We start from the raw sequence: 13746 nt of genomic DNA, 5'->3' as shown, positions 1-13746 counted from the left end.
CTTCCTTTTAACCTATTCTCCTGGCCACATTAAACAATTCTGCCTTTAAACCATTGTAACTTATAATTTAACCATAAACACAGGTTTCAGATCCAAGTTTCTGACTCTCACCGATTGAGTGATCAAATTCAACAATAAAATCATCATTCCTGTCCCATTAATACATAAAGAGATATCTAGTTGGTTTATAATGTATTGTTCCAGAAACCTGTCAATGGCTTATGAACACTAACTCTGCAATTTATCAATTCTGCAAGAGTGAAGATTAGCTGCGTGTAACTATGACAGTGTCATTATTACAGCCCTATTGCTTCTTATTTTATTCTCGCTCCCGTAGGATAATTTTTACATTTCCCACTTAACCATATAGCACTTCCACAACCTGCTCCTCTCTCTTCCAGAACTATCCAGCTTAATCCGCTCAACAATTTCTGTTGAGAATAGCACATCTGAAAGAAATGCAAGGAGAAAACTTACTTGAGCTGCCCCTCTGCGGTATCTGGATTATGTCTGTAGTGAAAATCTGTGTACGGCGCTAGGATTTGCTGCAACAGAAGAAAATATGATTTCAAAAAATAAACCAGGGCTTTTAGAGACACGTATTTAGAAAAAAAGAAATGCAAGAAGCGTTCAGATGGTCAGGTGGCATCTGTGGACATAGTATTCAGGTTAAAGACCACTTGTCAGAATTCGGTAGTGGGGGGTGGGGTGGGGGAGGGTGTTGGTTAAGACCGGGGAGAATATCAGAATGACAATTCAGCTCACAGCTTGCATTCAGCATCCCCGAGGTAAAATCATTCACAAAGCAGTTTTTGCTGAAAAATCAGTTTTTCATCTTAATGTCAGGAAAACTCAAATTCACTGTCATCCATAAGATAGCTTTTTCTCCCACATTAATGTATTTCACAGAACGGATAAACTCTTCTCGGGCTTCCAGCCGGGTACAGGTATCGATTATAACCGACGCTTCGATGATAAACTCTGCCATCTTCTTCAGGGATATGCCTGGGCATGTCTAGTCCGTTATAGTACCAGCAGATTACACAAGCCCAGGCACCATCCCTGAAAAAGATGGCAAGGTTTGTCATCAAAACATCAGTTATAATCGATACCTGTACCCGGTTAGAAGCCTGAGAAGAGTTTATTCATCATATTCACTGGGAAAGCACGAGATCCTAGTTCACCAAAGTGTTTTTTTTTACTTAATCCATTTTGTTATATCCCAGTAAGTTTTCTTTTCCCGGCAACGAGACAGTGTCACTATTACGGGGGCATGAGTTATAACAAATCCCATACTTGTGTTTAGGGTCTCATACTTGCTAGCTACACCATAAAGGGTTTGTTCAATAGGATTAATGCTTTCAGTGTGCGCGGTAGAACAAGCACAAGATGTGAGGATCAAGAGGATAAGACGTGAGAGAATAGGACCAATCAAATGTGACTGCGTGTATGGAACCGGAGGAGATAGTGGAGGTACTTTGCTTCAGTATTTACTACGGAAAAGGATCTTGGCAATTGTAGGGATGGCTTACAGTGGACTGAAAAGATTGAGCATATAGACATTAAGAAAGAGGATGTGCTGGAGCTTTGAGAAAGCATCAAGTTGAATAGGTCACTAGGACCAGACGAGATATACCCCAGGCTACTGTGGGAGGCGAGGGAGTATATTGCTGAGCCTCTGCCAATGACTTTTGACGGAAGAGGTTCCGGAGGATTGGAGGGTTGCAGAAGTTGTTCCCTTATTCAAGAAAGGGAGTAGAGATAACCCAGGAAATTATAGACCAGTGAGTCTTACTTCAGTAAGTTGTTCGAGAAGATTCTGAGAGGCAGGATTTATGAACATTTGGAGAGGCATAATATGATTAGGAATAATCAGCATGGCTTTGTCAAAGGCAGGTCGTGCCTGACGAGCCTGATTGAATTTTTTGAGGATGTGATTAAACACATTGATGAAGGTAGAGCTGTAGATGTAGTGTATTTGGATTTCAGCAAGGCATTTGATAAGGTACCCCATGCAAGGCTTATTGAGAAAATAAGGAGGCATGGGAACCAAGAGGAACTTACTTTGTGGTTCCAGAATTGCCTTGCACACAGAAGGCAAAGAGTAACTGTAGACAGGTCATATTCTGCATGGATGTTGGTGACCAGTGGTGTGCCTCAGGGATCTGTTCTGGGACCCCCTACTCTTCATAATTTTTATAAATGACCTGGATAAGGAAGTGGAGGGATGGGTTAGTAAATTTACTGATGACACAAAGGTTGGGGGTGTTGTGGATAGTGTGGAGGGCTATCAGAGGTTACAGCAGGACATCAATAGGATGCAAAACTGGGCTGAGAAGTGGCAGATGGAGTTCAATCCAGATAAGTGTGAGGTGGTTTATTTTGGTAGGTCAAATATGATAACAAAATATAGTATTATTGGTAAGACTCTTGGCAGTGTGGAGAATCCAGAGGGATCCATTGGACATTCAAAACTGCTGCACAGATTAACTGTGTGATTAAGAAGGCACATGGTGCATTGGCCTTCATCAACTGTGGGACTGAGTTTAGGAGCCAAGAGGTAATGTTGCAGCTACACAGGACCCTGGTCAGACCTCACTTGGAGTACTGTGCTCAGTTCTGGTCACCTCACTACAGGGAGGATGTAGAAGGCATAGAAAAGGTGCAGAGGAGACTTACAAGGATGTTGCCTGAATTGGGGAGCATGCTTTATGAGAATAGGTTGAGTGAACTTGGCCTTTTCTCCTTGGAATGATGGAGGATGAGAGGTGACCTGATAGAGGTGTATAAGATGATGAGAAGCTTTGATCGTATGGATAGCTAGGGGCTTTTTCCCAGGGCTGAAATGGCTAACACGAAGGGGCACAGTTTTAAGGTGCTTGGAAGTAGGTACAGAGATGTCAGGAGTAAGTTTTTTTTTTAAACGCAGAGTGGTGAGTGTGTGGAATGGGCTGCCGGCAATAGTGGTGGAGGCAGATACAATAGGGTCTTTTAAGAGACTACTGGATAGGTACATGGAGCTTAGAAAAATAGAGAGCAATGGGTAACCCTAGGTAATTTCTAAAGTAAGTACATGTTTGGCACAGCATTGTGTGCCGAAGGGCCTATATTGTGCTGTAGGTTTTCTAGGTTTCTATAACTGCAATTGTAAAGGCACCCATGGCCATACCTCCAGTTCCACATCCGTTCTAATGTACTTCCGTGTCTTTGGGTGATTTAGTAGATGCAGAATGGTCGTGATGAGGGCCTCGTTTATCCGATTCAACTGACAGTCGATCACATTCTTCAGAATGGTACTCAGACCTCCACGGTTCGCCACCACCTCAGCATTCTGAAGTGCTGAGAAATTACTCCAACATTAGGACACAAAATACTGTGACACAGTGACTAAATTAATCAAAAGATGCTAACTAATGATCATATCAGTACAATTCGTAGCTACGTACTCTGGAATTAATGTCCTGTATGAAAGATTACCTTTAATTGTCACACGTACATCAAAACATTCAGTGAAATGCATTGTTTGCGTTAAAGACCGACAGTCTGAGGACGTGCTGGGATCAGCTCACAAGTGCTGCCATGCTTCCAGTGCCAACAGAGCATGCCCACAACTTACTCATCAATATGTGGGAGGAAACCCACCTGGTCACGGGAAGAACATACAAATTCTTTACCGACAGCAGCTGGAATAGAATCCTGACCTTAAAGCTTTACACTAACCACTATGTTGCAGTGCTGCCCAATGAAGGACATCTGCTTATGTACAAATGCAGACCCGTGTCCGTGTGGTACGTTTAAGAGTCATTCCACTTGCATACAGGCCCTCCAGCCCAACAAGACCCTTTGGTAAATGTACATTTCATTGCTCTTCACTCAACCCTGCACACATCAGGATGCTCTTTACAGACTACAGCTCAGCACTCAATACTATCACCCCCTCAAAACTAATCAAACTTTTAGAACTTGGCCTCCATGTACCTGCTCACCTAGTTTTCTTCCCCTTTACTCATCCCTCCCATCACCTCCTCCCACCTGGTTCTATCAACCCATGATAGAACATAGAAAGAGTAGAGGCAGATCAAATGGTGGAGCAGACCCGATAGGTCGAAGGCTCTATTGTGTCATATTGTCTTAAAATATCCCTGTAAAGGTCGTTAAACTGCACATGGTGCCTTGATTCCCTGCCTAGTCATCTGCCTGTCTAAAGGCTGCTTAAACGATATTCCAAGCAGTAGAAAACCAAGCAACACACACAGAAAATGCTGGTGGAATGCAGCAGGCCAGGCAGCATCTATAGGAAAAAGTACAGTCGACGTTTTGGGCCGAGACGCTTTGTCCAGCATCTGCGGATTTTTTCGTGTTTGAGTAGAAAACTAAACTTGTTTTTAATCAAATGGTTAAAAGCTGGTTGAATGTGGTTGACAGAAATATATTTTGCGTTGAACCTACTTATCCTCAAATCGTGAAATGGAACTTTTGGCATCTGTTGGAATAAGTTATCATAATTTAAGTTCTGAATGCCCCTCAACCATCTTGAACCAGAGGGGATAACTTATCCCAACACTGAACTGATCCCAGTAAACAGAAAGAAACATATCAGAATCACAATGAGTTAAGCACTCTACAACTCACGTCCTTGATGTCTATTGCTTATTAATTTCTTTTTCTTTTCTTTTTGTATTTGTTATCTTCAGCACATTGGTTGTTTGTCCATCTCTTGTTGTGCACAGTTTTTCATTGATTCTGTAGTGTTTCTTTCTATTTACTGTGAATACCCACAAGGAAATGAATCTGAGGATAGTATGTGGTGACATTTACGTACTTTGATTATGAATTTACTTTGTGTCATCTACACCTTATCACTACACTGAAAGTTGAATGAAATCTTTGTCTTCTTTCTCTATAGTGTTTGAACTTCCAAACATTAAGTTTAGACATACCGACGCATAAGGATATTCAGCACTATTGTTCAAGGTCAAGATTCTGAATGTGAAAGTTGGATAAGGAAAGTTAGCCCGGTTACCTAGCTCACAGAGGATGGCGAGACAGGCTCGGACCATTCGATCCCGTTCTTGCAGACCATCATTCCCAACAGCAATCAGGGAATTTGCGATAGAGCTGGGAAACAGCGCAGCGTTCACAGTGATCATCTGTCCAAAGAAAAAACAAATGAAACATTTTACCATGCAAGATCTCAGTAGCACAGAAGGAAGCTGATTACTGGAGCAAACTAAATCTAATCTCTGTCTACTAGTTTGTCATAACCTCTTCAAGTAGTTAATGTTCCCTTAAAGGATGGAAAGCATGCTACCCAATTCTTGTAGAAAGTAATTTCTTGCTCTCTAATCAAATTTATGAATTTGGCGGTGTAGTGGACAGCAAGGAAGGCTATCAGAGCTTGCAGAGAGTTCTGCTTTAGCTGGAAAAATGGCAGATGGAATTTAATGCAGGTGAGTGGGAGGTGTTACTCTTTGGTAGGACCAACCAGAGTAGGTCTTACACAGTGAACAATAGGGCACTGATGAGTGTGGTAGAAAAATGGGATCTGGGAACACAAGACCATAATTCGTTGAAAGTGCCATCACAGGTAAAGAAAGCATTTAGCACATTGGCTTTCATAAATCAATCTATTGAGTACAGGAGATGGGATGTTATGTTGAAGTTGTACAAGATATTGGTGAGGCCTAATTTGTAGTATTGTATGCAGTTTTTGAACATCTACCTACAGGAAAGATGTAAACAGGTTTGAAAGAAGACAAGAGAAAATTTACAAGGATGTTGTCGGGTCTGGAGGAAAGATTGAATACATTATGGCTGCATTTTTTAAGAATGTAGAAGATTGAGAGATTTGATAAAGGTGTACAAAATTATGAGGGGTATAGATCCGATAAGTGCAGGTAAGCTTTTTCCACTGAGGTCAGGTGGGACTACAAGCAAAGGTTATGGATTAAGGGGGAAAGGTGAAAAGTTTATTAGGAACATGAAGAAAACTTCTTCACAGAGGGTCATGAGTGTGGAATGAGCTGCCTGCACAAGTGGTGCATGCGAGATCAATTTCAACGTTTAAGAGACGTTTGGATGGGGACATGGATGAAAGGGATATGGGGGGCTATGGTCCTGGTCCTGGTACAGGTTGATGCGAGTAGGCAGCTTAAGTGGCTCGGCATAGACCAGATGGGTCAGCTTTTGCGTTTTACTTCTCTAGGACTGGCAAATTCCAATGAAAATGTCCTCAAGCCTTTCCTGTCCATCAAACTCCAAGATTAAACTCACTATTTAAATTCTAGTTATGTATTAATATACAGAACAAATGTGGGCCTAGCACTCAATCCTAAAGCCCAACATTTATTACCATAAGATATAGGAGCAGAATTAGGCCATCAAGTCTGCTCTGCCATTTTGTCATGGCTGATTCATTTCTTTCTCAGTCCCAATCTCTTTGAAGCCCTGACTAATCAATAATCTATCAACGTCTGCCTTAAATATACCCAATGACTTGGCCCCCACAGTTGCCTTTGCAACAAATTCCAGATTCACAACTCTCTGACTAAAGAAATTCCTCCCCAGCTCCATTCTAAATGGATGCCACCCCTAGTCTGAGGCTGTGTCCTCTGATCCTAAACTCCCCACCAGAAGAAACATCATCTCCACATCCACACTATCAAAGCCTTTCGACATTCGATAAGTTTCAATGAGATCCCTCTCGTTCTTCTGAATTCCATTTTGGCCTTTCTCCATACCAAGTAAAACTCATTTTGTAGGTCAAAATAGGTTTCTAACAGTGACCTACCTTTTCTGAATTTCTCCAACAAGCTGTGAAACACTTATAAAAAATTGTCAGAAAATAAATAATGGCATCACAGCATTCCAATTATTTTGATACACGTAAGAGATTCTGCAGACATTGGAAATCTCAAGTAACACACAAAATGCTGGAGGAACTCAGCAGGTTAGGTAGCATCTATGGAAAGGAATAAATAGTTGTCGTTTTGGGCCGAGACCTTTCATCAGGACCAATTACTTTGTTTGTTTAGTTTCTAATCTATTCTATGTCATATGAATGGACCATAAGGAGTTGAAACAATTGATCATTTGGTCTACCAATCAGTGGATATTTTCACCAAGCAGATGTAGCTGGTTACCGGGGGCATCCTGACACTAAGTGGTCTGATGGGCAGAAGGGTGAAAATAAAATAACCCAGTGAGGAATTCCATAACCACCAAGTTCAGTTGCAGATTTGTTTGGAAAATTAATACACGTGCACATAGACTAAGGGACACAATTGAGCCCTATTGTGGTATGCTCCACAGATACACACCTTACAAGAAGAATGGTTAATAAAAGGAGACAATGGTAATGTAACTTGCAACAGATTGTCAAATTTGTAAGACGTACCTTGCACACTTTCAAGAGGTCACTATGAAGAGGCGGGGTAAGGCAAACAGTGAAAATATTCGGACCCTAGTACAATAATTCTATAGGTACAATAGAGATTAATTCTACAGGTACAAATGTATAATGGAGAATATTGGCTGGTTGCATCATAGCCTGGGATGGAGGCTGCAATGCACAGGATTGCAAGAGGCTGCAGAGGCTTATAGACTCTGCCAATAAAGGGGAGTTGTAGACCAATCCAGCACAACACTTCCAATCACTGAGGACATTTCCAATCACTGAGGACAAAGGTGATGCTTTAAGAAAGTGGTATCCAACATTATGGACCCTCTCCAGTCAGGTGGTGCCCTCTTCTCATGCCTAACATCAGGGAGGCCAAACAGGAGTCTGAAGACCCACGCTCAAAAGTTTTAGGAACAGCTTCTTCCCCTTCACCAGCAGATTGCTGAATGGTCCACGAACCCCCAAACAGTACTTCTTTTACATTGTTTATTTAATTTTCTGTAACTTGTATGTCTGCTGCCACAAATCAACAAATTTCATGCCACATGTCACCGATAACAAAACTCCATTCTGATTCTTTTCATTGTTAACTTTCACTCACTGCTCCAATGTAAATATCAGAAAATTTGACTATGTAAAAGAGGTTTATTCTAAACCTAACTCATGCAGTCCTCATTCTGGCAGTAATTCATGCCAAAAATAAGCATCTCAAATAAACGTTCAGCAAATTTAAAAAAAACAAAAAAAAAACACTTCAATGCATTCAATACACCCACACACTTGTAAAATTTATTACGGCAATTTCCTTCACATTGAGTCATAACACAGACAGAGCTAAGCGGGGAATTCCTGGTACATCCATCACCATCTCTACAGGGTCACCACCAGCCTGTTTTGTTCTGTTTGTCAGCTGGACTATGCAAATAGCAGGATTTCACTGAGAAATCTGATGCACATAGCCACAGTTTTCAGCTGAAAGCCACACAACAGGAAGTCCAGTCAAATTAGAATTACCTTTATTGCAAAAAAAACAAGATCGACTCACAAAACCTCAGCCCAATTTATTTCTGGTCTCAATGAAATTGCGTGCAGCGGAGCTAATCTACACAACCCTGAGTCTGAGTGAACTTTTGGTCACTTATCGGAAGACAGCACAAACAAAGTAAGCCGCTGCAGCTGAAAGTGCTGACATCCTTGTTAGGATATTCAACTCAGACTGTTTCTTTATATTTCTTATTATAGTTAATAGTATATTTTATGTATTGGCACTATACTGCTGCTGCAAAACTAATCTTACAACATATGTCAGTGATAATAAACCTACTTTCGACATGCATATAAACACCTGGTCAAAGGAAAGCAACTTGATCCCGAAGTTCAGGTGACAGAGAGCAAGAGGGTCAGTACGTAATGGCTATGTACCGGACAGATGGGCGCCACACAGGGTAGTGGTTGGCACAATGCTTTTCAGCGCCAGCAATCACCGATGAGGGGATGAGGGCTCAAGTCCCACCGTTGTAAGGAGTTTATATATTCTCCCAGTGGTCTTTGGATGCTCCTGTATCCTCCCATATTCCAAAGGCATGGTGAGGGTTAGTGAGTTATGGGCATACTATATTGGTGCCTAAAATGTGCTGACAATTTGAGCTGCCTACATGGTCGTAAGAACATATAAACTGTTCAGACAGTTTAACCACTACGTTATAGTGCTGCCTTACATGTTACCATGCAAACTTATGTCAAATACAAGAAGATATAGCTTTAAGGTGAGAGAGGGAAAATTTAAAGGAGATTTACAAGACAAGTTTCATTGGTGGGTGCTTGAAGTGCCTGGCCACAGGAAGTAGTGGAAGCAGATAAGACAATAATGTTTAAAAAGCACTTAGACAAGCACATGAATAGACAGGGAATCAAGGGACCACGTACAGGCAATAATGCAGCTTATATGGGCCAAGGACCCTGCTCCTGTACTATACTAACCTATGTAGTTAGAAAAAGAAAATACAGAAGTGTACAAATTTCTGACAAGCCTACACAGACCGAATGTAGAGAGGATATTTAAACTAGCTGTGGTTGGAGGGGGTTGGAAGGAGAGAATGCAATTGCTAACACCAAGGAAAATAGTTTTAGAATATGAATATGGATAAGACATTTAGGATAGAAACTAGGAAAATATGTTAATTCAAAGCGTGGTGAACATGGTAGAACTCTCCACCATAGGAAGCAGTGGAGGCCAGTCACTGAACATATTTCTGGACACAAACAGATTTCTACACGAAGGCATCAGGGTGTGCAGACAGCACACGAATTTGGTATTGAGACAGAAGATCTATGACCTACAGACACATTTTCAATGACTTTACAGTTCATGCTCCTGGTATTATTTATTATTTGCACAATGTCTTCATTTGCATATTGGTTGGTTGTCAGTCTTTATGCATAGTTTTCTGTAAACTCTATTGCATTTCTCTATTTTCCTGTAAATACCTGCAAGAAAATGAGTCTCAATGTAGTATATGGTAACATATACATACGCAATTTGATAATAAACTTACTTTGATAAATGGTAGAAAAATTGGTATATTCTGGCTTTTATCTATTTTGTAAAACCAACATAGATAAAATCTTATGAAAACAAGATTTCAATTGCAAAGATATCAAAAAAAGTAGCATTTCATAAAGATACCGATAAGTAGTCTGAGACATCTAAGCAGATTAGAGTATGGGGTACATTTCATAGATAGGTGAAACTAAAAGGATCAAGCAGACAACCAAATTTAAGGCTGATAAGCAAAGCAGTGATGATCAGAATGGATGGCAGAGTGGGTCCCAAAGATTGTACGTCATGGGCCTGTTCCTATTCTTAGCTTCTTGTGATTTTTTTCCCCCATAATAACTGAAAATTCAGAACTGCTCTTGAAAAGGTAATTGCCACAGTAAACACTTTCATGACCAGGTGAGGGAAGAGAAGATAAATAACATTTTCCACAGAAACCTGATCAGGGAGAATAAAATAACCAGCATCTGGCAAAGCCCTTGTGTTTTTCCTCCTCATTCTGTCCATCTTCCATAATTGGGTGCACAACCAGATTATACCAACAGTGGGGGAAAAAAATCTTCTTAACCTCTTCTGCAAAGATCAAAGCGAATTTAGTTGACCTCAACATCATTGAAAATAAAAGATAACAAATTTAGGAAAGAAATACTTCCCTTTCTGCTGAGATCCACCATCTCTACAGAACACAATCAGGTCTGTTCCGATGTTGTTTTAAACAGCAGACAATCCACCCAGCATTTGGTGTAGAAGAAATGTTTGCATCTAACTGTTAGCATAATATCAAAGCTGTCTGTGAAAGTAGCTGAAATTTCTTTACACAGAATGATGGGCCACAAATGGAGGAAAGCAAAGGTAATGTTTTAAAACAGAAGCAGAACTTGCAAGATAGGGAGACACCAGAATCTAATTTTCAACTTTTGCAAGGAGTTGACACAGATGCAAAGTACTAGTATTTTGTTACATCTGATTTTTAGTTAATTACAGCTCCGATAGAGTTTTAATCTGCTAATTTATACTGCCCAGTCTGTCTGAAGGAAGTTCAACCACACCTTTTCCTTATCAAAAGAATGTCAATAGGAACTTGGTATAGCAATACGTCCACAAAATAAATACTGGTGCTATAGGGTGTGGTCTTTCTCAGAAAACTCTGACTTATATTCAGAGCTCACTAACATGCAAATCTAGAGGAATAAATGATTGCTTGTGATGATTGACCAAAAGATCGTGATACTGATGAAGTGGGTTTTACTCTGAATTCAGTGCAGGATGAGAAAGAGGGAGTAGTTAATCATTAAAATTAACCGTGAAAGCCATAATCAACATACAATAAAATAATAAACACTGGAGATTCTGCGGATGTTGGAAATCCAGAGAAACGTACACAAATTGCTGGAAGAACTCAGCGGAATTCCTGATAAAGGGCCTCGGCCTGAAAAGTCAACTCTTTATTGTTTTCCATAGATGCCGCATGACCTGTTCAGTTCTTCCAGGAATTTTTAGATATTACAATAAAATAACAAAGTTTTGGTAAATGAGAAATGTCATGCCAATTACTCGTCAACCTCACAGAAATATCAGAATCAGGTTTATTATCACTGGCACTTGACGTGAAATTTGTTAACTTAGCAGCAGTTCAATGCAATACATAATCTAGCAGAGAGAGGAAAAAAAACCATAATAAATAAACAAGTAAATCAATTGCGTATATTGAATAAAAAATATGCAAAAACAGAAATACTGTATATTAAAACAAGTAAGGTAGCGTGCAAAGCTTCAATGTCCATTTAGAAATCGGATGGCAGAGGGGAAGAAGCTGTTCCTGAATCGCTGAGTGTGTGTCTTCAGGCTTCTGTATTTCCTGCCTGACGGTAACAGTGAGAAAAGGGCATGCCCTGGGTCCTGGAGGTCCTTAACAATGGACGCTGCCTTTCTGAGACACTGCTCCCTGAAGATGTCCTTTGTACTTTGTAGGCTAGTACCCAAGATGGAGCTGACTAGATTTACAACCTTCTGCAGCTTCTTTCGGTCCTGTGCAGTAGCCCCTCCATACCAGACAGTGATGCAGCCTGTCAGAATGCTCTCCACAGTACAACTATAGAAGTTTTTGAGTGTATTTGTTGACATGCCAAATCTCTTCAAACTCCTAATAAAGTATAGCCGCTGTCTTGCCTTCTTTATGACTACATCAATATGTTGGGACCAGGTTAGACCCTCAGAGATAGCAGGAGATTGAGAGTTACCTGCAAATCACACCAGCTCTACATAATAAAAAATACATTTGTCCAAAAGTCAATGGAATTTTTGTGCAATATGTAAATTTGTTTATTTAAAGGTACAGCACAGAATAGGCCCTTCTGGCCCAATGAGACTCACCTATCTATTTAACTCTAGCCTAATCACAGGACAATTTACAATTACCAATTAATCTACTAGCCTGTACATATTTGGATTGTGGGAGGAAATTCACATGGTTCATGGGGAGAATGTGCAAACTCCTTACAGATGACATTGGAATTGAACTTTGAACTCTGATGCCTGAGCTGTAATAGCATTGTGCTAACTGCCAAGCCACTGTGGCACCCCAAAGCTCTGTTATGGTTGCAATTATTCTAGCATTTTAAATGCTCCTTCATCTCTCTATTCACTCACCAGCTCAATCTTTACCTGATGTATCTGGCACCAAGAGAATGAATCTGTTCTCTTCCTCTTTCATCAAGAGTTGTGTTCACAACCTTAGCCTCTCAATCAGAGCAGGCATGATCAAATGCTGGTAGTATTCAGCAGGTCTCAACATCTGTACAGTCAGTTAATTTTTCAGGTTCATGTTTACAGAACTAATTCAATTCCAGTGTAATTTTCACTTCTAAGTTTAATAAATTAAAATCTGCTTTTTGAAAAAGAAATGGGAATAGGTCTAATTGGGAAGAATAAATGGAAGCTCTTCACTGACCTGAAACATTAACTGACTTATTGTCTCCGTTTTCCCCAGCACTTTCACTTTCACCATCCGCAAGATTCTGCTTCTGTCAAGAGCAAAATCTGCATTGATGAAAATTTCTGATTATCAGACATTTCAGATCTGAGGAAAAGTTAAGGAAATTCAAATCAGCTTACTTTGTGAAAGGTGCATAGAGATAACTGAAGGCTTCAGGAATATGCATTTGTTGTCTATTGAAAGCTGCTTAAAGTGAATAGATCATTCTGGAAAAGGGGATTGAAATGGACAGCATCAGTCAGTAAAATGATGATGAAAGGTACTTTTAAAGCAATTGGCATTCAGACCATGGGAAAGAATCTAACAGGCAAGACTGATCTGCAGATAGATTCTTCCGTTCAGTCTTCGTTTTTTAATTATTCCCACTTCTTCAGCGAAGTTTTAAATAATATATTATGGAACTTTATTCAGATTTGCAAAGATCAAACCTAAGATTCATCTCACAATCATTTCAAATTATTACAAGTGCAGAGAGAGTTAAAAATTAAAGCTAACCCTTTGAATGAGCCTGATCGATACAGCACAGCTTAGATAAGAAATAAAGGTCCTTCTACATTATTCAAAGATTCAAAAGTACATTTATTTATACAGAATACAACTGAGATTCACCCTTCCTTAGGCAGCCACCTTGTCCAACTTAAGTAAAGGCATCCGTTAGTCTTACGAGACCATGGATCTGCACCTGGAAAGTCTTCACTCTCCAGGGTGCAGGCCTGGCAAGGTTGTATGGAAGACCAGCAGTTGCCCATGCTGCAAGTCTCCCCTCTCCACGACACCGATGTTGTCCAAGGGAAG

At 40.3% G+C, this 13746-nt stretch overlaps 1 protein-coding gene across 2 annotated transcripts in view; it reads right to left on the bottom strand.

Annotated features, from left to right (window-relative positions):
• The window catches only part of rictora (RPTOR independent companion of MTOR, complex 2 a), a 212054-nt gene that overhangs the window by 125586 nt on the left and 72722 nt on the right, over positions 1 to 13746 (bottom strand). For both annotated transcript variants that reach the window (XM_072257524.1, XM_072257526.1), the window contains exons 7-9: positions 5024 to 5150; positions 3170 to 3339; positions 478 to 545 (exon numbers count right to left, since the gene is read on the bottom strand). In XM_072257524.1, the coding sequence (XP_072113625.1) occupies positions 478 to 545; positions 3170 to 3339; positions 5024 to 5150 (365 nt within the window). The remainder of the gene's footprint in view (positions 1 to 477; positions 546 to 3169; positions 3340 to 5023; positions 5151 to 13746) is intronic.

This window comes from Mobula birostris, chromosome 5, assembly GCF_030028105.1.
Source record: "Mobula birostris isolate sMobBir1 chromosome 5, sMobBir1.hap1, whole genome shotgun sequence".
Taxonomy (NCBI): domain Eukaryota; kingdom Metazoa; phylum Chordata; class Chondrichthyes; order Myliobatiformes; family Myliobatidae; genus Mobula; species Mobula birostris.
This window is presented reverse-complemented; position numbering and strand designations above follow the sequence as displayed.